Source organism: Oryzias latipes, chromosome 14 (genome assembly GCF_002234675.1).
Source record: "Oryzias latipes chromosome 14, ASM223467v1".
NCBI lineage: Eukaryota > Metazoa > Chordata > Actinopteri > Beloniformes > Adrianichthyidae > Oryzias > Oryzias latipes.
Genome location: NC_019872.2, coordinates 534,131 through 560,297, shown reverse-complemented (window position 1 = coordinate 560,297; position 26,167 = coordinate 534,131). Strand labels below are relative to the sequence as shown.

Here is a 26,167-nt window from a genome sequence, read left to right as displayed (position 1 = left end):
ATTCTTGCCTCTCAGCCAGAAGGCCCAAAGGTTTGCGTGTTTTAACCGTGCATGTGTCAGTTTTCTCTGTGCACTCCTGCTTCATCCCACAGTTGATTTGTGACTTTAAATTGTCCCTTAGGTGTCAGGAATGTGAGTGTGCGTGGTTATCTAACTTTGTGTTGCCCTGCAAACTGGCAAACTGTGCAAAGTGTACACCGCCTTTGGCCTTCAACAGCTTTGCAGGCTCCAGCATTCCTGTGACTGCAACCAGGAATAAGCAGAAAATGGATGAATGGATGGTGTGAAAATGCAGGCCAACTGAAGTTCTACACAAATGAAGCTAGTTGACCTGACCCTCCTGCTGGGCTGCAAACAAGATTCTAGTGGCCTAAAACATTTTACATCAGCGCCCAAAATGATACAGACAAGGAGCTGAACCTCCCAGGATGGAAACTGTATGAACAACTGTGAAAGGGTGGGGTCGCTGTTGGCAGTTCCAATGGCCAGTTGTGAGGGCGCAAGTATGTCCTGGTCCCAAAGGAGAGCCTGATCACAACACTGAGGTAAAAAGGAAAACCACACTGCAGACTGTCTGCTCGTCACATTATCACTATTTTGCCATAGAAGCTGCTCCATGCCAACACTTCTTGGGTTGGTAATAATGAAGAGCAACAAACATGGCATCCAGCTTTAGGTCATGCGAGTTTACTTGTAAAGAGTTTGATTAATGCACTACTGTGTCCCAGCACAGTAGAAGGTAACCCTTTTTCAGTGACACTGGATGAAGCTGTGATGAGTGTTACTCTTGTAAAGAATTACTTTTTCTTGTTTTGGTCTTTGTCTTTCACTTGAGACTTTGGGGATGTCGGTTTTCATTTTCCTGTGTGTTCATTCAGTCCCTTAATAGTAGCCTATGATTTTTTGAATGCATAGAAAAACAACTCTCTCAAGATGACAATACGCTCAGTTATGTCAATACAATAAAAAAAAAATTTAAAAAAAAGAATTAAAGTAAATTTTTTCCAAAAGAAGAGGACTAAACAAGGAAATATTTTATGAACATTATTATTATGGCCCGCAGCAGCAGTCACTGACTGCAAGGACCATATTGTTTTCGCAGTTGGAACGACGACTTCGCCGCCTTTCAGCGAGAATTTGACCCCCGCCGCATGCTCGAAAAGTCACCAAACCGTGCACACACCTGGGATAAATTGCAAATGAATTTTCCACAAAGTCAACGTCACCCCCCCGAAGACGATGACATCACGGCCAGCGATCCCGTCAAAAAAATGAATGGGCCGAAAATCGCGTATGGGGCCGAACAAAATGTACTTCAAAATACAGCCGCGAAACCAAGACACACGTGTCGGGGATATCCCAAAGATGTTTTGAAAGCATTATGGGACGGCCACACGACCTACGGCTTGGCGGCCATTTTGTGGCGAACTCTGAGAATTGGCGATTTTCGTGTTTTCCCACAATATGGGGAAAAGACACTTTTGTTTGAAGGATTTTCACGCAATTGCACACACTTGCTGCCAGCTCCAGTCTACAAACACCCCAGAAGTGTCGTTGACCTTTGACCTTGGGAAAAGGCCGCCATCTGGAATTTTCTCAAAAAAGCACCTTTAGCACCAGATACAAACGAAAACTCGTCGTTGGAATTTTCCTCAATCGTCTCGTAACTTTTCGGGCACCAACGGCCAGCTACTCTGGACAAAATGTTGGAATTAGAAGTTGTAGATTTTGAACGGCGTGCGCGTGGCGAGCTAGCAACCGTTGCCATCTTGGCTAGCTCGCACATTTTTCATCGGAATGTCGTGAAGAGGAAATATGCGATTCCTTGGCCTGCGCTGAACAAAACGATGCTACGCACGACAAGATCGATAAAGGAATGTGGGCGTGGTAAGCAAAAAACCGTCGCAAAAAAATGTGCCGACTCGGCAAAAACGAAAAAATTCGGAACTTTTTTTTTGAGAATCGACTAACGAAACCCATATACCCTTGTCCGCGATATCCAAAGGACGTTTTGAAATCATTACGGGATGGTGACACGACCTACGGTTTGGCGGCCATTTTGTGCCAAAATCTGCCATTTTGAGTTTTTCGCGTTTCTACACAATATGGAAAAAGGAACTTTTTTTCGAGCGATTTTCACGAAATTTGACTCACATGTTGCTAGAGCCAGTCCACAACTACCTCTGGAGTTTCGTCCACCTTTGACCTCGGGAAAAGGCCGCCATCTTGAATTTTCTATAAAAAACGCCTTTACCCCTGGATTCAATCGTAAACTTGTCGTTGGAATTTTCCACGATCGTCTCGAAACTTTTTGGGCATCAACGGCAAGCTACTGTGAAAAAAATGTTGCAATTAAAAGTTGTAGATTTTGAACGGCGTCCGCGTGGCGAGCTCGCAAAGTCGCGCACTGCTATTCCTCATACCTTATTATGGCCCGCAGCAGCAGTCGCTGACTGCAAGGACCATATTGTTTTCGCAGTTGGAACGACGACTTCGCCGCCTTTCAGCGAGAATTTGACCCCCGCCGCATGCTCGAAAAGTCACCAAAACGTGCACACACCTGGGATAAATTGCAAATGAATTTTCCACAAAGTCAACGTCACCCCCCCGAAGACGATGACATCACGGCCAGCGATCCCGTCAAAAAAATGAATGGGCCGAAAATCGCGTATGGGGCCGAACAAAATGTACTTCAAAATACAGCCGCGAAACCAAGACACGCGTGTCGGGGATATCCCAAAGATGTTTTGAAATCATTATGGGACGGCCACACGACCTACGGCTTGGCGGCCATTTTGTGGCGAACTCTGAGAATTGGCGATTTTCGTGTTTTCCTACAATATGGGGAAAAGACACTTTTGTTTGAAGGATTTTCACGCAATTGCACACACTTGCTGCCAGCTCCAGTCTACAAACACCCCAGAAGTGTCGTTGACCTTTGACCTTGGGAAAAGGCCGCCATCTGGAATTTTCTCAAAAAAGCACCTTTAGCACCAGATACAAACGAAAACTCGTCGTTGGAATTTTCCTCAATCGTCTCGTAACTTTTCGGGCACCAACGGCCAGCTACTCTGGACAAAATGTTGGAATTAGAAGTTGTAGATTTTGAACGGCGTGCGCGTGGCGAGCTAGCAACCGTTGCCATCTTGGCTAGCTCGCACATTTTTCATCGGAATGTCGTGAAGAGGAAATATGCGATTCCTTGGCCCGCGCTGAACAAAACGATGCTACGCACGACAAGATCGATAAAGGAATGTGGGCGTGGTAAGCAAAAAACCGTCGCAAAAAAATGTGCCGACTCAGCAAAAACGAAAAAATTCGGAACTTTTTTTTTGAGAATCGACTAACGAAACCCATATACCCTTGTCCGCGATATCCAAAGGACGTTTTGAAATCATTACGGGATGGTGACACGACCTACGGTTTGGTGGCCATTTTGTGCCAAAATCTGCCATTTTGAGTTTTTCGCGTTTCTACACAATATGGAAAAAGGAACTTTTTTTCGAGCGATTTTCACGAAATTTGACTCGCATGTCCGTATTATAAGTCTACAATTACCTTTTGAGTTTTGTCGACCTTTGACCTCGGGAAAAGGCGGCCATCTTGAATTTTCTATAAAAAACGCCTTTACCCCTGGATTCAATCGTAAACTTGTCGTTGGAATTTTCCGCGATCGTCTCGAAACTTTTTGGGCATCAACGGCAAGCTACTGTGAAAAAAATGTTGCAATTAGAAGTTGTAGATTTTGAACGGCGTCCGCGTGGCGAGCTCGCAAAGTCGCGCACTGTTATAACTCCCATGCATTTCAATACTAAACAGTGAAAATTGAATGCATGCATTAATGCCTGAAACTGAATACATTGAAAAACACTGGATATGGGAATATAAGGAATGTGGGCGTGGTTAGCATAAAACCACTGTTGCTAAGGACGACAAAAAGTTTACTTTTACCGATTTGTCCAAAACTGACGTCAATCTGTACGTCTTCTCAAGGGGACAAAAACATAAAATGGTTGCTATGGAGATAAAATAAACAAAAAAGCCGCCATTTTGGAAAAAGTGGTTTTTTTATCAACTTATGGCTTATAGCTCTCACCAATGGAGGAATGTGTTTTTCTGAGTCAGTTGATGATGGTGATCGCTATGCTAGCACTTTTAGCCACATTAGCATAGCTAGCATAGTTAGCATAATTAGCATTTTAGGTAATGTGTTTTTCTGAGTCAGTTGATGATGCTGATCGCTATGCTAGCACTTTTAGCCACATTAGCATAGCTAACATAGTTAGCATAATTAGCATATGCAATTTTGACTAGCCTTCGTCAAAAGTGGGCGGTGAGGGCGGTGGTGCGTAGAGTTGGGCGTGGAAGGCGTGGAAGGCGGGTTGCGTCTGCGGGCCATACAACGCCGCTTGCGGCTTTAATTATATTTGAATTCTTGCCTAAAAAACTTTAAAAGATATAAAACAAGCCTACAAGCAAAGTAAGCAGTGAAGGCTGTAAAACTGAAATTCACCGATCTGGTGCATTGGTCAGCAGTTAAGAAGGGAGGAGTGTTCAGGACTGCTCATTAGAGGGATCGAAATGACTTTGTGATCCTCATTATCAGTCTTCCTTTCTTCATAATCTACCTTTTCCTCTGCCACATTGATTGCAGTCACTGGATGTGTCGTTTAATCAATATTTCCCAAAAGACAAATCGTTTGTGTGCCCGCTGTCAACAAAAGCACAAACAGCATCAAACTGAGAAAGGATGAAACCAGAAGCAACGGTTCTGCTTACTGCAGGAAGTTCAGTTTAAGCTTCCCAGAGGGATTTTATTACAAATGTTTGTTTCTGATGAATGCAGTATACATGAGGGCCTCCAAGCAGTGTTTCCTGACACTCACTTATCTTTTCTATTTTTAAGGATCATTGTCATTTAAAGTAACAGTAATTCATTAAGGAAGAACAGCAGCTATTTTCAACATAGTGGTCATGATATATTGAGAGAAAAAATATCACAGAAAAAGAGGTTTTATCTAAACCAGGACTCACATCTTTTTGGCACGTAGGTTACTTCTGAGGCGACAAGCTGCTGTAAACCATCTAATGGGGGGGCCGACATTTCAAAAGCACAGCTAGCATAGCCACTTCAGGGTGAATGGCGGCCCCTGCTGGAGGGCCCCTAGAAGCATGTGCTTCTAGACCAGGGGTCTCAAACTCAATTTACTTGGGGGCCACAGAAGGCAGGGTCTAGCTCAGGCTGGGCCGCAACTTCAGCGCACAAACACACACAACTTGTGAGTGTCTGAGAGACAATAAATGTGTATGGAACATATACTATACTATACTATTAACCATACTCTATTATTAACTGTTTTCTGTACAGAATTTACTTGTAAAACTCTCATTCAAATAAAATAGAATATGTAAATAAATAAGTAAATAAATCAGTAATTCATTTCTGTTTATTTAATCTTCTATATCTGCTGTTTTCTGACTTAAATGTTCTTATTAACACAGTTCAGTTAACACTGTTGAAATCTAACTATTAAACCCAAAAGAAGACTCCAATTCTACAGTTCTTTAACCTCCATCAATGGTTCTTCTGAACACGGATTCTCTTGTCTTTATTCTTACTTATGGACACTTGGCTGCACTTCCTCCCAAACAGCTGAGACCCTCAGTGTGATTAATGATGATTGTCTGTAAATCTGGACTGAACTTGGACTTATTGAAATTTAAGAATGATAAGAGAGTATGTGCTCCCAATTTTGTGTCTGTGTGGAACCTTTTTTTTTTAAAAGTTTACTCTTTAAACCACAGATAAGTAAAGGAGAAACAAAATTCAGTAGCCATTTTTGGATTTTCTTTCTTATGACTTTTTGCACATTTAAACCCTGGTCAAAAGTTATCTTAGAGCAACCGGTCAGCCACTCCTATATTTTCATAGTTGAATTCAAACTAAGGGGAGTCAAAGAATGGACGCTGTTCACTGGAGATCAGAACAATTGATACAGATACCTGAGATCAGAGAAAGGCTCCAAATTGGATGGAAGTTCATGTTGGCGACACCAAATATGTGCAGCCAAGATGCACAATAAGCGTGTTTGAGATCACCAAGGTGGACAAAACGCTGCACAGATCACCTGGTGTGTGACGTATGTTTTTGCTCCAACATCACCTGTCAATCATCACAAAAATATCACAAGAAAGGGGCAGGGGCAAGGCCCCAACCTACGCCACAAAACAATGCGTTGTGCAAAACGTGTCCTGACGGTTTTTGTAGTTGAGTAATCAATTAAAATCATATAAAATACCTATTGATTAAAAAAAATGCTACATACATAAAACATTAAAAAAAAGTATAAAAGATATAATAACACAGATCATACTAAGGGGGAGAGGCATATTAAAACTAAATTGAATGTTAAGGACAACTGCAACTTTCTTTTTTTTTTTTTTTTTTTTTTTTTTTTTTCTTCCTTTTAACTTGTTCTGTCCAACAGCTGAGCAAACAGATTAGAGCTGAAGGCTTTTTGTGTTGGACAGGTTTTACTATCACAAAAAGAGGTTATATAGCTTCAAGAAACTAGAGTGTAGATTTGTATAAACCCCTTTTTGTCGTATTATTTTTTATTTATTTGTTACATTTAGTGTGTGTGGGGAGGGAGAGGGGAAGAATGTGAGGGGAGGGTGGAAGAGAGTAAAAGGAAGAAAGGTGAAAAGGTGGGGGATACAAGCACTGATTTGACTAAGTTATTAATTTAAGCTGTAACAATTATACCAGATCTGCTGGAAAGACGAATGTTACATCAAAGGTGAAAATCTGACACTAAGATGAGCGAAAAAAAAACTGTTCATCAATACACTGTAGGTAAGGAGGAGGGATGAAGCAGACAGGGAGCAGTGTGGAGTGTGCACGTGCACGTGGGGGTGGAGATACATGCATGCTGCCGACGTGAACCGTGTGTTCATAAAGGGAGCCAGATCCTACCCAGCCAGACCAGCCAGACCAGGAGAGGGGAGGAGAGCCCCCCAGGCCAGAAGCCCCCCCAGCATCCGGACCCAGGCAGCCCGGGAGGGGAGGAAGAGGGGACCGCCCACCCCACCAGCCAGGCACAGAGAGGGCCCCCCTACAGGGGCCCCCCCAATGCCCAGAGGCACAAGCGAACCCAGTGTCCGGCCCCCAGGCCACAAGACAGGAGCGCTTAGCCGTACCAGGCGGCAGCCATGGGGGCCACCGGACGCCGGACACCGAGACAAAGGCCAGGGACGAAGCCAGGGCCCCCGGAGCCCATGAGCCGGCCACCAACCGACCGGCGCCCCGTCCCCGCAAGCCAGCCCAGGCACGCGACCCTAGCAACCTAGGGATCGCCACGCACCCACAGCCACAGCCACCCCCCTAAAACCCTATGCACTACAACCCCCCCCCCCCCCCCCCCCCCCCGCCATAATATCTGACCCCCCCTCCCCAACCCTCTCAGTGCCCTCCCCTCTCTGTGATGGGGAGGGAAAGCCCCAGAGGGTCCCAGCGAGCCAGCCCCCAGGTCGGTCCTACCCATGCACTCACACACACATACTCACAATCATCTGGTTACCCTCCCTACCCCCGCCGCCAAGCAGTAACCCCCCCCCCAGCCGGCCGACCCCCAGCGCGGCATGCCCGACCCTTCCCGCAGCCGACAGGACACCCATAAGCCCGGCCGCCCTGAGAGGACCAGGCGGGTGAAGACCGGCCGCCCCCCCCGACCCCACCCATGTATGGAGGTGTGGGAGTGCTGTATGTGTGCTGCAGGTAAAATAGGAGGTCACCAGTGTGGGGGGCTCCACCGCTGCCAAGCCGCAAAGCCCCCCACTCCGGAGTCCCTCTGTGAGTGGTGTGTATTTGCTGTGTGTGTGCTGCTAGCATGCAGTCTGTGTGTCTACAGAGGAAGTTAAAATTGTGGGGGGGCCAGCGAAAGGTGAGCACGGATGTTTCACCGTGCCCCCCTCCACCAGACCCTCTCCACAAGGCCCTAGATGAATCAGAGTGTCTAATATGCAAGTAAAAAGCGGGGAGGAGGGCGGGTGCCAACGAGAACCCAGAGAGGGGCATCCCCGGTGAGCCCCGCCAGCATACCCCTCCCATCCAGATCCCGGGGCCCTATGTGCCTGTGTGCAATATTTGTTTGGGTGAGAGCGGGGAGGAGCGGGCGCCCCCCCTCCCAGAGCGGCCGGGCAGCCAGAAACGCCAAGCCAGCCGCAGTTGGAGGCCAGAGCCTCGCGGCGCCGAGAGACAGCCAGCAAGGAAGGGTCCCGGTGCCAGAACAGGGGGGCAGGGGGTCCAGCCCCACCATTCATACCCTGGCCCCCCTAAGGACTAGCACACTGCCCCCCCAGGCCCCCCCCCCCAAAAAATAAATAAATAATAATAATAATAATAAAATAATTAATATAATAATAATAATAATAATAATAATAATAATAATAATAATGAAATAAACCCACCCAAGTGAACCCATTAACCCCTGCTGTGACTGCGGCGCCGACCCCCGGGGGGCCAGGCCACGCGCCAACTACCGGCCACGGGCGAAACACCGGCCACGGGCAGACGACCCCAGGCCCCAAGCCCCCCCCCCAGCCCCCGCCACGGCGACCAGCCACCCAGCACGGCACCCGGCCGCCGTTCCCGGTCAGCCGCACTGCCTACCCTGCGCCCAGCAGGCACCCGCCCAGGAACCCCTGCCAAGTTGCCGGCAGAGTGTGCGCCCCCACCACCACCCCACCCAGGCAACCAGAGCCCCGAGCCGGGAGAACGACAGGCCCGGCAGAGCCCACCCCCCCAAACCCACCCCGGCCCACCCAACCAGCCAGGACCCGGCTCAACCTATCACCATCCCACCCCCACTAGGTGATGTGACTAACCAGCTGGAGCCAGGGAGAGTCTGAAGCCGACAGGTTTTTTGTGGAGGACATTATCTCTGAACTAATATGCTCTGACATGAGGTTTCTGTAGTGGTTGATGCTAAGATTACTTTTAGATTTCCAGTTTAGGAGGATAGTTTTCTTTGCGATACATACAGCGGTGAGAACCATATAAGCCTTGTTAGATTCCATGTTGATGTTATTCAGGTCACCTAATATGCAGAATTTGGGGCAAGCAGGAATCTTATGATTAAACCAGATTGATAAATCCTCACAAACCTTACGCCAGAATGATTGGACAGGTGGACAGACCCACAGGGCATGCAAATAGTCGTCTATGTTGTTACCTATGCACTGTGTGCATATAGCAGACTGATTGAGACCCATTTTAAATAACCTCTGTCCGGTGTAGTGAGTTCTGTGGAGAATCTTGTATTGAATAAGTTGCAGATTAGGGCTTTTGGTCATATTAAAGGCATTCAAACAGATCTGTAGCCAAAATTGATCACTAGAATTCAATGATAGCTCAGACTCCCATTTTGTCATGGGTAAGTAAATGGTTTCATCTATGTCTGATAACATCTTATAAATTTTGGAGGTGAGTTTGGGATTTTTAAGGTCCATGAAGTGTGTTACTGTAAGGGGAGGGTCTAGGTCTATTTGGGTCAGGCAGTATTTAGTGCTTATAGCTGATTTAAGCTGCTGATATTCTAGAAATTTGTTTATATTAATTCCATAGGTTGAGGATAACGTTGAGAGGGACATAAATTTTCTATTCTGAATTATATGCTGGAACTGCTCGATTCCTTTGTTCTTCCATGAAGCAAAATGAATCATGTTTTGTTTTTTTCAACTGCAACTTTCTGTTCTCCTTCAGTCTCGCTGCAGCTTCGCCTTCATCTCACAACCCCTCCCCTCCCCGCCTGCAGCTGTCTGGCCTCCTCAACGATCCAGGCACGCCACTGGTTCATCTCAAACACGACTATCGTTGCATTTTCCACACGTATTTTTAGTGTGTCTAAGACAGCATTTTGTTGTTTGTTGGGGGGGCTGTCAGGTTTCCCTAAATGTTCTCCTGCTTTCAAGCCCAGTCAATGTTACGCCCCCAAGAGTCATTCACCCCACTGTGATTGGTTGGTTCGTCAGCTCTGCGCACAACACAAGTGTCATTCATACAAACTGGCGGGACGCACCAACGTTAAACTTTAATATGGCGGGGGCCGCAAAATATCATGTTGGGGGCCGCAGATGTGAACCGCTGGCCGCAAGTTTGAAACCGCTGTTCTAGAGGACACTGCTGCCTGAATGGCTTCGGAATCCTGGGCGGGAACCGCTGACCGTGCAGCAGGCACCGTGGCAGGACGGCTGGGCCAGACAGGGCGTTTTGGTACCGCGAAGAAGCATGCAGGCTGCCCCGGGCCTCAATAAATGCTCCTGGGGGCCAGGGCGGTCCTCCACTGGGTACCCAGAAGAGAACAAAAATGTCCATATTGGTAGATGGACTGGTGGAAAACTTCAGGGCCACACAAAGTCAAAGGTGAAAAATCATGTTTGTGTTTCATTTTTGATTTCTATTTTAAAAACAAATGAACACGAAATAATGACATGTTTCTGTCACCAAGTTTTCAAAATCTTCCGAGATTATAGTCTTTAAGTTAATGTTTTATTCTTCAGCTGCAGCTCAGACATCCACACAAACTACTTCCTGGTGACCCTTTTGTTTCAGACAAAAACGTGCGTTTAAACGTCCATTATCCGGCCGCTTCATTTTCAGTTCAATGCGTAAATCCAAAAATCAAAAGTCGATTTGTTTTTTGTTTCTCTCATTTTTTATTTTACTTTGAAAAATGAGTGGCTTTTTTTCAGTTTTGAAATCACTTATTTCAAGTCAAAACAGGAAGTAATAAAAATTGGGTGGTTTGTTATTGCCAATAACAGCTAATTCTTCACTGCTCAACCTTTTGGGCATTTTTTTTGGTCTGGCAGTTTTTGGATGACAATAAGTTATAGGGGTGTCACAATTTTGACTTTAAATTGAAATCGATCAAAGTCTCAAACTTCGACTTAAAAAATGGAATTGTCGTTGCTGCCACGCCCCTATGTTGCGTCTGGTTATTTGCCAAGCAGAAAAAAACACGTGTATAAGTGCTGCGAGTCAACCTCCTCTAACAGCCACTCAAAAGATAGCATGGCAACTGCAGATGCAGGAGAACTCGAATCCTCTGCTCTTTCACGGAAGTTGCTGGTGTGGAAGTATTTTGGATTTCCAGTGAGTTATGTTGACAACGTTCGCGTTGTCGACAAAAAAACAACAGTTTGCAAGCTGTGCTTTGTGCGTGTACCATATTCTCTCACGGGCAACAAGACCAACATGGCAGGGCATCTCCGCAGGTACAGTACCTAAAAAAACTTAGATTTATCTGTTAAACCAACAACTACACAAACTACTCTTCTGTCTTCGTTTGGAATTAAACTTCCAAGTAACTCAACCTCGTGCAAATGCAATTACGCCTGCGGTCGGAGAATTCATAGCCGCAGACATGCGACTTAATTCGGTGGTGGAAAACTCCGGTTTTAGCATTTAATTAGCGTGCTAGAGCCACGCTAAAAAATCCCAAGTAACGCATCTCACAGCTACGGTGATTCCCCCCAATGTACAATAATGTAAAAGACAAAGTTATTGAAGGTCTGAGCAGCTCACATTTATTTGCCTTGACCACAGATTGCTGGACATCCAGAGCAACACAGAGCTTCATGACTGTCACAGAACATTACATTAATGATGACTGGGAAATTCAAAATCCAGTCCTTCAAACTGGCCCGATAAATGGAGCACACACAAGTGAACATTTAGCAGAAGTGCTGAGGGAAATGGTAGTGGAACGGAAGTTGGACAGACAAAACTCAACCATGCCTGTGACAACTGATAATGCTAAGAACATTGTCAATGCCTCAAATGCAGCAAGATTGTCACCACACATTGGATGTTTAGCCCACACTGGGAATCTGGCCTCCCAGAAGGGGTTGGGAGTAAACCAGATTTCCCGTCTTTTGGGCAGAGTCAGGAGGGTGGTCACTTTTTAAACACAGCCAGCTTAAAGTCAAACAAGACATGCTTCAGCTTCCTCCTCACAAGCTGGTTCAAGAGTTCATTACAAGGTGGAACTCCAGCTATGACATGATCACACGCTATTTAGAGCAACAAGCTGCTGTCTATTCTGCACTTGCAGAAAAAAATGCCAAAGACTTTATCACCCTCTCTGATCAAAATGTCACTGTTCTGGAAGATGTATGTCAGGTACTGAAGCCCCTGAAAACAGTCACAACCTTGATGAGTTCCGAACAGCAGCCTACTGTGTCTATGATCATGCCCCTACAACACACCATCCTGACATCTATGAAACACAGTGACACAAATTCCACAATTGTAAAGGATGTTAAATCTGCTATAGAGGCAAACTTTGAAGAGAGGTATTCAGACCCAAGACTTCAACAGTTCCTGAATGAGAGCACTGCCTTGGATCCTAGGTTTAAGACTTTACCCCACCTGGATGACAAATCTCGGAATGAGATCTTTAATTGTCTGGAGGAGAAAATTTTGCAAGAGCACCCCACACAGGTATGTGATGCATTTAGTCTAATGTGATAAAATAACCATCTTATTCTGTAAAGTAGTTTTTTTTTTTTCCTTCACATTCATAATATTTCAGGAATAGGACTAATCACAATATGCTTTCTGCTTCTTGTTGTCACACTTAAATATAATTTCTGCCTGTTCATTACCTTAAACAACTGTGTTTTCTGTGACTATTCTCATTTTCTTAACCCTTGTGCTATCTTAGATGACCCCCCCTTCCATTGACATGTTCTCCCTACCATGACAAAGGTGGATAAAGATGGAAAGATTTCATGTAATCCATGGACACCAGTGAAGATCACAAATCATTGAAGAAAAAAGAACATGAAAATATAAAAAAAAAATCACATTTGTCGTCTGCCCATAGAAATGTAAATAGTTAATATTTTAGCAGTTCTTTTTCCATATTCCTCTTTAAGAAGAACTGCAAAATTGTTACAGTTGTCTTGTGTTGTTTTATTATAAAAAATGTTAATGTTTTTGACAACTGAAAGAGCAGCTCTAAACAACATATCCATCTTTAGGAAGAACATGAAAGAATGAAAAAACACAATCATCATTCTCAGGTGATAAAAAGTAGTTATCACTGCGGTATATGTTCATCTGTTCAGAAATACTTTAAGACACTTAATTGTTCAGAGACTATGGACACGTCTGTTTTCTTGTTTTTGGTTGTTTTGTTGTGAACTTGAATGTCATCTTTTGTGAAGAAGACTGCACTTACAAAAGAGAAACTGGATGGCAGTTTATTTTAAGTTTTCAATTGACTCAGATATAAGTTATTGTAACATTATGTTTTTAATAAAAGTTTTAAATTTGACAATGTAGTGTGGTACACTGCATACAAAGGTCAGATATTCTATTGCATTAAAGTCTAGTTTAAAAAATGACAATCTGTGCTTTAAAAAGAATGAATGTAAAAATCGAGAATCGAATCGAACCGTGATCTTAGAATCGAAAATGCAATCGAATCGAGGATTTGGAGAATCGTGACACCCCTAATAACTTATGAATAATACTTGAAACCAAATCTCAAGACCAGTAGCAGCAGTTTGTCAGGCTTAGGGTCACTAATGCATTGCTGAAAATGTGCATTAGAAACAGCAGCAACCATTTCCTCTCCACTTGAAGCACCTAAAGCAGGGGTCGGGAACCTATGGCTCGCGTGCCATATATGGCTCTTTTAATGATCACATGTGGCTCGCAGAGAAATCTTTAATTATACTTTTTTTTTCATTAGACCAGTCCTTCTCGGGCGCGATGCGATGCCAGAGGCGCGCAGTAGTAGCGGTGCTTAGAGAGAAAAATCTGCGCCAGCTCTATCACTTAACTATGATCTATTATTTCACAGAGTTTGTACCAGCTGGAAACCTGTGAATTGCCGTGCCTAAAACTGCGCGCTCCCGTCTCTGAGAAAGAGCGCGCAGTTGCGGGGACGGGATGTGTGAGGAAAAAAGCAGAGGGTGGGGGTGAGGGGTTGTGGGGACCGGCAGCAGGTGAATCGCGCTGGGATTGTAAAAACGTAAAACCCGCTGCCCGTCTCTCACTGCGGCGTGTGAGTGTGTGTTTGGCTCCAGGTCTGCATGTGAGCAGTCTTTGTCACATCTAAAGAACATTCATACCAACCTAAGATCACGTTTAGAGTCTCAACGCCTGCGTGAAGCAGAAACTCACCACGGATCAACCAGACTAGACCATCAGCAAAACTACCACGAGAAATACTCATCATTTATCAGCAACAGCATAACAATGTTATTAAAAAGAATCCACAGACTTATTGTACTTTAAAAATGTTGAAATTACATCAAATGCACACATTCACTTGTATATTTAGTTTTAAACATATGATCGTGGACTGACTTGGACTGGGTGGCTGTTGGGTCGCATTAAAAGTTCTGGAGTTCATTAAACGTATCAAGCAGAGATCTGATTGGCCCTCAGTTCTGTCGCTCAGCCTGTTGTTAGGTAATTTGGACCAATGGGGTTCAGCTATGGGCCGAATAAGGGAAATGGGAGGGCTGACGCGGCAGTGAGGGAATATAAAGTTGGGAGAAGCGCTCTTGTCTCGGCGGGAGAGATTCAGGAGTTGCTGAATTAATTGTACGGCGTTCGTTGCGGTCTGCAGTAACCAGAATAAAGAACCTTAAAAAAGGTTAAGTCTCCGTGCCTCACTGTGGTAAAGGGACACTACATTATTGCATGGCTCTTTCGAAATTACATTTAAAAATATGTGGCGTTTATGGCTCTCTTGGCAAAAAAGGTTCCCGACCCCTGACCTAAAGGATAAATTAGAAAGACATTAGCAGTAAAAACTCTACTTTGGTATCCAAAGGAGAACTGCATATTTGCTTCTATGCTTTTCTAATATGTTGTCATAAAATCCCAATTAGAAGAATTCCTGTCATCTTCTGCAATAAACTTCAACTTATTGCACATAAACACAACAGGTATGCCAAGCTAAACAAAGCTTATGTTTATCCTGTTAAAAAAGTACAAGTCAACACAAAAGTCTGAGAACTACACCAAAACATTTCTGCCACCAAGAGGGCAGAAGCAGTAAAACAGGTTAATGTATATTTGTCAAATGCCTAATGTGGGAAACATCCTCTATACCAGTAGGAATCTATTTCAATAAATTCATATTCTATGGAGAGAAATCTTAACCCTATGTGCGCGTGCGTAGTTCTTGATTTGCAACCGATAGAATACATTTTGTGTGTAACTGTGTGTTCGTTCAATTGAGTATTCACATGTACACTAATTTAAAAAACTAATATAAAAAATGTACAAAGTACAAAAAAATACAGAATACAATTTACACATGCACACCTTGAAATGAATGCAGCTCAAAACTAACTATGAATTCAATACGGCTTCTACACATACAAATCTTACAATGGTACATGCCAATTGCCGGATACACACACGCAAAACCATATTTACGCACAGATCAGATTTAAAGCTTCTTTCAGGTCTCCAGATGTGATGCGTTGTGTGTTACTAGAATGCTAGAAAACTAAATGTTACTAGAATGCTGGGTCATCAGAGTTTTCTGATCAGCCTCTTTAAACTTAGATTGTGAATAATATCCAGTAAAAACCTTTTTTTCCTTTTTAATTACCGTAAATTCCGGACTATAAGCCGCTACTTTTTTCCTGCGCTTACAGCCCTGCGGATTATTCAGTGCCGCGGCTAATTTGTGGATTTATTTGGCGGCCGCCTAGAACGTACTTTTTTTTTTTTTTTTTTACTTGTCCTGTCCAACAGATGGGCAGGCAGATGAGAGCTGAGGGCCTCTTGTGTTGGAAATATTTTACTTTAACAACATGGGTTATTAATCTTCAGACGAACCAAAGGTATGACTGAATAAACCCCTTTTATAATTGAGGCCAAACTTTATTAATTTCAACCATGTTTGAAAATCTTTGGTGTTGGACCGGACAGAAAAGGAAAGAAGGGAAGAAGAGAGAGGGCCGTTAGAGAGAGGGGGGGTAAGAGGGTGATAATAGGAGGGGTAAGACCATGACCCCCCAATGGATACCCGCTCCGCACTCCAGGCAGCCACCCACCCGGCCCACGATTGCTCCAGGGAGGAACAAGGCTTTTTCCTAACTGCGAAGGGGGGTCTAAGGGCAGGGATGCCAGTATAGCTTAGTCAGTTTGTTAGTTCTGTTTAGTATTTTACTATTGAATTCTATGTATTCATGATCCTTTTGAGTTCATGTTTCACTTTTTCATTTACCCATACGAAGCTCATTGAGACGACTGTTGTTGTGAATTTGGGCTATACAAATAAAATTGAATTTATTTGTATTTCACTCTGTAACACCAAACATGAGCGCGAACTGTTAGATTTTGATGAATATCACTACATGTTTTTTTCATGGGTTTCAGGCTTCATGGCTAACGGAAAGGTGACAAAGTGTCTGCAGTCTCGTTTATTACTGGGCAATATATAATATTCTGAGAAGATGTCTGTACCAGAGAGCACAGGTGAAGGCTCACATGCAGCTAGAGCGGTCCACTGCAGAAAAATCAACACGCACGTGTGTACTCCTTCCTCCTACACACTCAGCGCGCTGACACACATACACATAGTCATTCTACACTTACATAGTTAGTTCATTAGCTAAATAGTTATTAGTTACTGTTATTTGTTAATAAAGAATACTGCATTGTAATTGTATTCATTTGCAACACGGCCACCGTGGGATTTTGTTGTTGGGGGGGGGGGGGGGTGTTGCGGTTAACCTCGACACTGCCCCCCCTGCTGGTTCATTACCTCAGTGATCTTTGGATCACACCGTCACAGCTCTAAACATGGGTTAGTATTGGTGAAAGTTCATCAATTACACATTTGTAGAATTCGCCGGGGAGTCTATCGGTTCCTGGGGATTTGTTGTTCTATACTTTTTTTATGGCTTCTCTAACTTCCATTTTCAAGATATCTTTTATCATATTAAGATATTCATCTTTAAATAAGAAGTTAGGTGCAGGTTGGTAAGAAAAGCCTCTGTTTCTATTTAAGTCTTAGAGTCTTTATGCAAATTCTTGTGGAATAATCCAAAGGCCTCTGCTATTTCTTTTGGATCCTGAACCTTTTTTTTTTTTATGCATGGCGTGGACAACTTTAGAAACTAGACGATTTGCCTAACTTGTGTCTTATATTTTTCTACTGCCCTCATAGAACCTTTGAAACACGGCATAAGACTGTACAATATGACATAAGAACAAGACTCTGTAACTAAAAAGAACTTAAACTTGACTTCCAAACCAGAATAAAAATAAAAGAATGAGTCTATTATGAGTTCTAATGTTAACAGTTGAGAGTGGTGACAAAAAAAAAAACTCTCCAAAAATGCACAATGTGCTGCAACTATCTGAAAGTGATCAGCTAAACTAGTAGGGGTGTAACGGTACCCTAAAATTTCAATATGGTTAGATTGAGAATTTCACAGGGCTAGGTTCTGAACATTTTTGGTATTTTTTCGGTACAGAAAGGCAGAAAAAAATTTCTTGCAAAATGCATTTATTGTTTTTATATAACTTTAAATAAAATTGACCTATGTAGGTGATATTCTATATAAAATATTACAACTAGCCAAAACCTTTGGATACTTAACATTGGCCTGACAAACTTTTTGCATTAGCCATGCTGCTACTGTTGACATGCTAACTGCCATCTCTGTCACCTAATACCTGTGGAACCTTTTCTGCAATGATGTTTCTGAATGTGGTCACAGGGGAGATCCTCTCCAGGGTCGAAGGCGGATCTTCCTTTCGGTTTCACTTCACGCTACAAAAGTGAACCGAACGGAAATTGCTGTACCGAAATTCAGTTCAACTACCTGTACCGTTACACCCCTACAAACTAGAGTCGCTTAAAGGGATAAAAATAAAGCGAAAATGGAGTACAAAATGAGGGTTTGGGTGAAACAAAGGAAGAGGAAAAACTCCAGTCAGATGGGAAAGTCCCTCCCACTATCAGTTTAACTCTATTTGCACCAACCCAAAGTAAACTTCAAATCAGCCAGATACCCGTTCACTCATTCCTACTGAGGAAATACAGTCCGTTTTAAACCTGGTTTTCTTATTTTCATCAGTGTATCCTTATTTTAAAAGGTTATCTGTTAAACAAAGGATCCAGACACTTGGAATGACAAATCTGCTTACTTTTCTGATGTATGTATGTATGTATATACCAAGGCTATGTCCCACCAAGGTGGGGTAGCCTAGACAGGGCACACAATTTTAACTCCCTCCTTCTCTTCCCCAAACCCTCCTCCTTCAGTGTGTGTGTGTGCGTGTGTGTGTGGGTGTGCGTGTGTGGGTGTGTGTGTGTGTGTGGGTGTGTGTGTGTGTGTGTGTGTGTGTCTGTGAGACTGGTCTAAGGCCTAGTCTACGCCACACCACACTGCACCAGGATCAGCTGCACACTCCAGTGTGGGCACCTCCACAGCAGGGCCTCAGCCAAGGGTGGTTTCCCCTTGCCGCTTCATCCCAAGACCAGACCTCTACCACACCCATCCATTCATTCATACACAAACTCTCTCCACCCATCCCTGTCCTGAGCAACCTCTCTCCCCTGCACCACAGTCATCCCTCTTGCATTCAGCGCTCTTTTTACACCCTCTGTCCATCCCATTCGCGGTCTTCCTCTCATTCTCACTCCACTCACATCAGATTCATATACCCTTTTCACCAAACGCTCCCTTTCCATTCTTTCAACATGTCCAAACCATCCCAGTGCCTTTTGCTCTGCTCTATAGGCCAACTCTCGCATCACACCAGTTCTCTCTCAGATAACTTCATTTCTCACACGATCCATACGCGTCACACCACACATACTCCTCAAACATCTCATCTCAACTACATTCAACTTCCTCTTTTCCGCCACTTTCAGACTCCATGTTTAAGCCCCATATAACGCTGCAGGCACCACCACACCCTCATACAATCTCCTTTTCGCATCCTTTCCCAGTGACCTACATTCAAACACTCTCTTCATTCCACCCCATATCTTTCGTACTTCATTCATTCTAAACTCTACCTCTCCCCCCATTCCACCATCCACACAGACACACGACCCCAAATACTGAAAACACTCTACCTCTTCCAACAACTCCCCATTTAATGCCACATTCAATCTACGTTCACCCTTTAACCTCATACACCTCATCACCTTACTCTTTTCCACATTCACTCTCAACTTTCTTCTGTCGCACACCCTTCCAAACTCCTCAACCAGACGTGCCAAGTTCTCTTCTGAGTCAGCCACTAGTGCAGTATCATCTGCAAACAGTAACTGATTCACACTCCATTCGCTGACGTCAGTATTTATCATGCTCACACCCGTACCCTACACCCTTTCATTCACCTCTTTTACCACACCATCCATATACACGTTAAACAACCACGGAGACATCACCCATCCCTGACGCAGGCCAACCCTCACAGGAAACCACTCACTCATGCTATTTCCCACTCTCACACACGCTCTACTGTTTCTATAAAAACTCTTCACACCTTCCAACAATCTACCATCAATACCATACATACTCAACACAACCCACAACGCCTCTCTATCAATCCTATCATACGCCTTCTCTAAATCCATGAATGCCCAAAACACCTCCCTCCCCTTAGCCAAAACCTTTTCACACACCTGTCTCACAACAAACACCTGATCCACACCCCATCTACCTCTCCTGAAACCACACTGCTCTTCACCAATCATACACTCAGTTCCCTCCACTACCCTATTAATCAGCACTCTCCCATACACTTTGCCTACAACACTCAGCAGACTAATACCCCTAAAACTACCACATTCATACTTATCACCCTTACCCTTGTACAGGGGAACCACACACGCACTCATCCAATCAAGCGGCACCTGCCCATTTGCAAAACACACATTCAACAATCTCACTAACCACTCAATCATGATCGCTCCACCACACTTCAGGCATTCAACAGCACACCCATCCACACCTGCAGCTTTTCCTACTTTCAACTTTCCCACAGCTTGCTCAACTTCCTCTCCCCTGATCAACGATTCATTCAACTCTCCCAATACATTCAGTCTACTTTCCCTTCCATCCATCCCAATCACAGCATCCCGATCTTCCTCCACATTCAGCAGCCTCTCAAAATACTCCGCCCACCTTTTTCTTACTGCATTCCCCTCATTCAACATCCTTCCATCCTCTGTTTTTACTTTCTCCTCCCTCCCAGACACTCCCTTTCGCACCCTTTTCACCTCCTTCCAAAACATTTTCTTGTTCTCTCGAAAATTATCAGTCAACTGTCTGCCCCACCTTTCGTCCGCAGCCGCTCTTGCCTCACGCACAGCTCTCTTAGCATCCCTTTTCTTCTCCTTATAACACTCATATGACTCCCTGTCCTTTCTCTGCAGCCATAATTCGTACGCACATCTCTTCTCAGCTACAGCCAACTTTACATCCTCGCACTACCATTCACTTCCCTTTCTTACACCACCCCCAACACGTCTCACACCACACACTTCCTCTGCACTTCCAACCACTGCACTTTTGAACTGTTGCCATTCTTCCTCCACTCCAACAACCATTTGCTCCTTCACCATATTCCACTTGCCACCTAATTCCTTCTGATGCTCACACATTTTCTCTCTGTTCTTCAAAACACTCACTCTCAGAACTTCTCTTGCCTCTCCACTCTTTCTCGATCTCACCCATGGCATACCCACACACAACCTTCCTTCCACCAAATAGTGATCAGGCATACCTCCACTCTCTCGCCTCCTCACACTTACATCCAGCAATCTACTACATGCAACCTTTGAAACCACCACATAATCCATCAGTGCTTTATCAATCACTCTTCCACTACTCTGCCTCACCCACGTATACTTATGGATCTCTTTCTTTGTATTCCCAATTACCATCTCTCTTTCAGTGCACATTCCTATCAGTCTCTCACCATTATCATTCTTTCCAGGAACACCATGCATGCCAACAACACCCTCAATTTTCTCATCACCCACTCTAGCATTCAGATCTCCCATCAGCACTACATTCACATTTGCTCCAAATCCTTGCAAACACTCATCCAAGTCATTTCAGAAGGTCACTCTCTCCTCTTCATTCCTCTCACTGCCAGGACCATATGCACTCACGAACACCCACAACTCCTTCAGAAATTTCACTTTCACCCACATCAGTCTTGGTGAAACCTCCTTCCATTCAACCTCACGTCGTCTCACTTCACAGCTCACCAGCAAACCCACACCTTCTCTTGCTCTCCCGCTCTCTACACCAGACATCCTCCCACTCACACTTCCAAACACACACTCCCCCTTCCTTTTCATCTTTGTCTCACTCAGTGCTAACACGCTCATTCTCCGCCTTCCAAACATCCTTCCAATCAGATCTCTTTTGCTTCCGTCCGTACTACACCCAATTCAACGATACATTCAACAACCCAATCTTAAGGGGTTGAGGAGGTAATCTCCCCTTCCCAACTCTGCCCTGTCCGTAGTTAGGAATATAGTTACAGGGGAGAGGATTCCCAGTCCTCTCGCTCCGTCCCTTTTAGTCGCCTTTTACGACACGCAGAGAATACGCTGGTAGTATTCTTTTTTGACCCCCCTAACCACAGGGATACTTTTCTGATAGGTGTAGATTATTTTCCATCTCTAAGCAAAATGTCCAAGTTTGCGTTGCTCATTGTGAGACCCGATGTCTTTGAAGTTTGCGTGGTGTTCAAGTTATGGCGCATCAGGGGCTTTCTGGAAACCTTCCCATTGCTCATCTTTCACAAAAATTCCCATCTCTCGGAGGGTCGGGGCTGCATCTGCGTGGGTGGCAAAGGTTTTGATGCCAGATTGCAGGTGGATTTTCAGCTGTGCAGGAAATGGGATTGGGCTTTCATTTTTTTATCTTGCAGCTGTTTAATCACCTCTCGCACTAGTTTGCGTTTCTTTTGCACATCTGCGGTGTAGTCCTGGTCAAAGAAAATCTGTTGTTCCTCGTATGCCACGTCCTGCTTTTTCCATGCTGTTTGGAGGATTCTGTCTTTAATTCTGAAGTCAGAGAACAGAAACAGACACTCTGTCAAGTGTGTTCTAGTATTCCTCTTTATGAGGTGCTCAAGCTAGTGGTAGCTCACAAAACATCTGCTGCATTGTTCTGCAAACATTTTTACAGCGTGTATTTAGTTGAACTTTTTATTCAAGCATATTTCCAAAGATGTTAAAATAAAATAGTGTTTGTTAAATATATGTTGTCATTTTTAATTTTTGTTAAAGAAAGTAATAGGAGAGAAAAAACAAATCGATTAAACAAAAAAAAAAAAGAATTTGGTGTGAAAAAAATCAAAGATTTAAGTTTTTGGCTATATTGCCCAGCTCCATAAAGAACATGGATCTAATTACTAAAAAAGGTACTTGCTTGACCATTTTTCTAGAGTGGGCTTGCACTGCCCTGCCCTTAAAATATCACACAGGCTTCCTTTTTACCACCCCTTAATCAAAAAGACAGGATCGTAACACTTTATGACTAAAAAGCTAACTAGGAAAAAATTGCCCAAACTGTAAAGACCACAAGTGAAAACCTCTTCACAACAGCAAATTTAATAGGCAAATGAAGAAAAGAGTGAGACGACTAAAGTTACACGAGTTGCTGTACTGTGTGCTACAATCCCACAGCTGACCTAACAGAGCTAGTTTAGCCCAGAGAAGACCCAAACATGCATTTGTTACAGTACATAACCAACACACATTTAAAGGTGCGGTCAAGAAAACCTTGCCTTCCATTTGACTACCGGTAATTTTGTGAACAACTAAGTGCTTCAACTAAAGCCACATGTTAATACAAGCAGTTGAAATAGCTTCAGGGGGAGAGAAGGACTTAGAAAGTTAAGCTTTTCTAAACTCTCATCTCATTATGCGCTTAGAACAGATCTCAGATGAGGAAGAACACATTTAACATGCATATGCTAGAAATGCTTTCACTATTTTTCATACTTTCCCAAACTTCAGGCAACGGTTGGACTAAATCTTGAATGTCAGATCTAAAGAAGGCTGAGCTGCTGCAGGTTCTAATCTCCAACATTGGAGCCCTGCTGTCTTCACACATGGATTAACCTGACCGCCAGTCACTTTGGATTAACAATCAACTCCCATCCAGGGGACAGTTAGATGATTTCTCCTCTTCTGTGAAGGAGAAAGCATGCGGTTGCTGCTCATTTGACTGCATGCGCAGCCGGTATAAAGAATCGGTGTCGGTGGAAAGCCTCGGCGGCAGCAGCGCTCCTCATTGCAGCCCTAACTATGGACAACAGAACAGATACATGAGTGGAGAACAGCTCGGATCCACGTCTATGACTTACCTTGCTCCATCACCAGGACAATCATCATGGCAGTCAGCACAGCCCAGCACAGAGGACTCTTCATCTTCACAAGTCTGACGGTCTGAGGCTGTCCTCGCAGAGAAATTCTCCAAACTCTCCTGTTCTGTCAAGCATCCAGTGACGAAAATCCTCTTCTGCCTGAGTGAGAGGATCACCGTAGAGGTGATTTCTGCAGCACAGCGGGAGCAAGACACAGACTTCCGTCGTGTGATGTCTAAGTAAAAGATGCTGTCACAATTCCGTGTTCCTGCTTCGCTAAAACTCCTGGGACTTTTATTTTGAAGTAAAAAAGAACCCAGTTCCTGTCCTGATGCCACTTAATTCTTTCTACAGTTTCTTAGGAGGGTCTGCGTCTTGTGTTTTCCAGCTGGCAGCCTTTTCTTAACCCTCCTGACCAGTGGAGGCCGACACATGGCCACCCCCGGGGCCACCCCACCAGTTACTATAAGTCAGGGGTCACCAACCTCTTTGAGACTGAGGACTATTTTATGGGCACTAAGTATGAAGGGCGCCACAGGACCTGTTTGCTAACCCCCCCCCCCCCACACACACACACACACACAAACAATTTGATGACATCCTTTTGTGTGCCCTACTTTACTTGCTCATTTTACACAAGAAATGCATGAATTTTCTAGACTCGTATTACAGGGGGGTCAAACTCAGTTGCAGAGGGGGCCTAAATCCAAAACACACTTTAGGTTGCAGGCAGAACAAGATAAACTTTTATTGAACACACTAAAGCTAAACTTTTAGACCTTAAAACTTAAACTTTTTAAACATAAATATGAATAAAAACAGAAAGGAATATTAATCCAGAATAATAAATACATTCTGTCAAAATTATGCATATATGAACAAAGCCAGGAAATATTAATAATTAAAAATAATAAATCAAATAATTCTGTTTTCTTTGTTCTTTTGTAATTTTTGTTTTGTAATTTTCTTAGAGCTCAACTCCTGAAATCATTTTTAGCAACAAGTTAATTTCTGCTTGGTGTGTGATGTTCTGTCTTTGGTCCTGTGTGTGTCTTTGGTCCTGTGTGTGTCTCTGGTCCAGTGTGTGTCTCTGGTCCTGTGTGTGTCTTTGGTCCTGTGTGAGTCTTTGGTCCTGTGTGTGTCTTGGTCCTGTGTGACTCTTTGGTCCTGTGTGTGTCTTTGTCCTGTGTGACTCTTTGGTCCTGTGTGTCTCTGGTCCTGTGTGTGTCTTGGTCCTGTGTGACTCTTTGTTCCTGTGTGTGTCTCTGGTCCTGTGTGAGTCTTTGTGAAACCTATCAGAGAGATTTGATTATTTAAAAACCTGCTATTGTGAAATTCATGTTTAGGTCTCATAAAACATTAAAAACTAAATTACTTATTTACTTATGCATATATATTATTTCTTTTTCCCATATTGCTGGGATATAGAGGCTGGCTCTCCTCTTTGCTTGTTTGCTTTTGATTATGTCCTTTTTATGTACTGTCTTGTTGTGTATGTGGTTATTGACAAAAATTGAAAAATAAAAGTTTGAAGAAAGAAAACTAAATTACAGAACTCATCACTGGGATTACTCCAAAAATATTTAGCATTTTTCTAATTTAGTGCAACACCAACAGTAAAAATCCTCCAAAATCCTAAGTACTTTAATAAACAAATGGGGGGAGGGGAGGGGCCCACACCCTGCTGCCTTTGCGTGCGCAGACATCAATAGCTTGACTTCCAAACTCCTTGGATTCGAGTCCTTCCTGCTCCTGGGTCCTTTCTGGTTACGAGCCGTAACATTACACTGCAACCATGACAGACCCAGCGGGAGGTTTGCAATCTAGAGTCTTACCTGGTTCATCCACGGAAAGTGGTCCTACAGGAGCCGTGCTGTCTGACCTGACTCACGAGATGCGCAGCTGCATGTCTGGTATGCAGCAGCTCCATGACCGCCTCGCCAGATTGGAGCAGGCTTCTCCGTCTCCGCTACGAAAGATCCAACTGGGCCATCCTGAGTCGTTTGGGGGAACTGCTGAGGACTGCCAGGTGTTCCTTACTTCCTGCCGCCTTCATTTTGACTTCAATCCGAGCGATTTCCCCTCTGAGCAGAGCAAGGTGGCGTTTGCTTTGAGCTTCCTGACGGGCCGAGCTAAGCGATGGGGGTTGTTGGAGTGGGCTCGCGGAGCTGAACTGTGCCGCTCCTTCCGGACATTTTCCACCCAACTTCTCAGGGTGTTTAATCCTAGCACACCCCAGCGAGTAGCCGCTTCAGAGCTTCTCCGTCTCCAGCAAGGAGTTTGCAGCGTCTCGGATTACGCGGTGGATTTCCGTATCCTGGCTGCAAGCACCCGCTGGTTGAAGGAGGAGCTGGTGGACGTCTTTCTTCAGGGCCTCTGCAGCGCGCTCAAAGACGAGCTGGCAGCGAGGGAGATTCCGGAGGATCTAGAGGAGCTGATCGACCTGGCCGTGCGCATCGATCGGAGGATGAGGGAGCGGGGCCCACAGCCGCAAAGCAGCACTTCCTGTCCGCCGCTTCCTGTGGAGTTCCCACCGCTCCGATCCAGCCACCTGGCTCCACAACAGGTTTCCACTCCTCCCCCAGAGACCATGCACCTGGGTTCAGGTCGTCTAACTCCTGCAGAACGTCGGCACCGTATGAGAGGGGGACTGTGTTTGTACTGTGGGCAGTCTGGTCACTTCATCCACAACCGTCCAGGAAAGCCCCAGGGTTCAGCCGCTAGGAGGGACCTGGTGACCCGCGTTTCTTCTTTTTCTCCCCCCACCCGACC

General features: G+C 44.4%; 1 protein-coding gene across 1 annotated transcript in view; it reads right to left on the bottom strand.

Moving 5' to 3' along the window:
• The window catches only part of LOC101164539 (opioid-binding protein/cell adhesion molecule-like), a 134,165-nt gene extending 110,271 nt beyond the window's left edge, over nucleotides 1-23,894 (bottom strand). The window contains exon 1 of the mRNA XM_011473260.3: nucleotides 23,396-23,894. Coding sequence (XP_011471562.1) covers nucleotides 23,396-23,459 — 64 coding nt within the window. The 5' untranslated portion in view covers nucleotides 23,460-23,894. The remainder of the gene's footprint in view (nucleotides 1-23,395) is intronic.
• Between the last annotated feature and the right edge of the window lie 2,273 nt (nucleotides 23,895-26,167).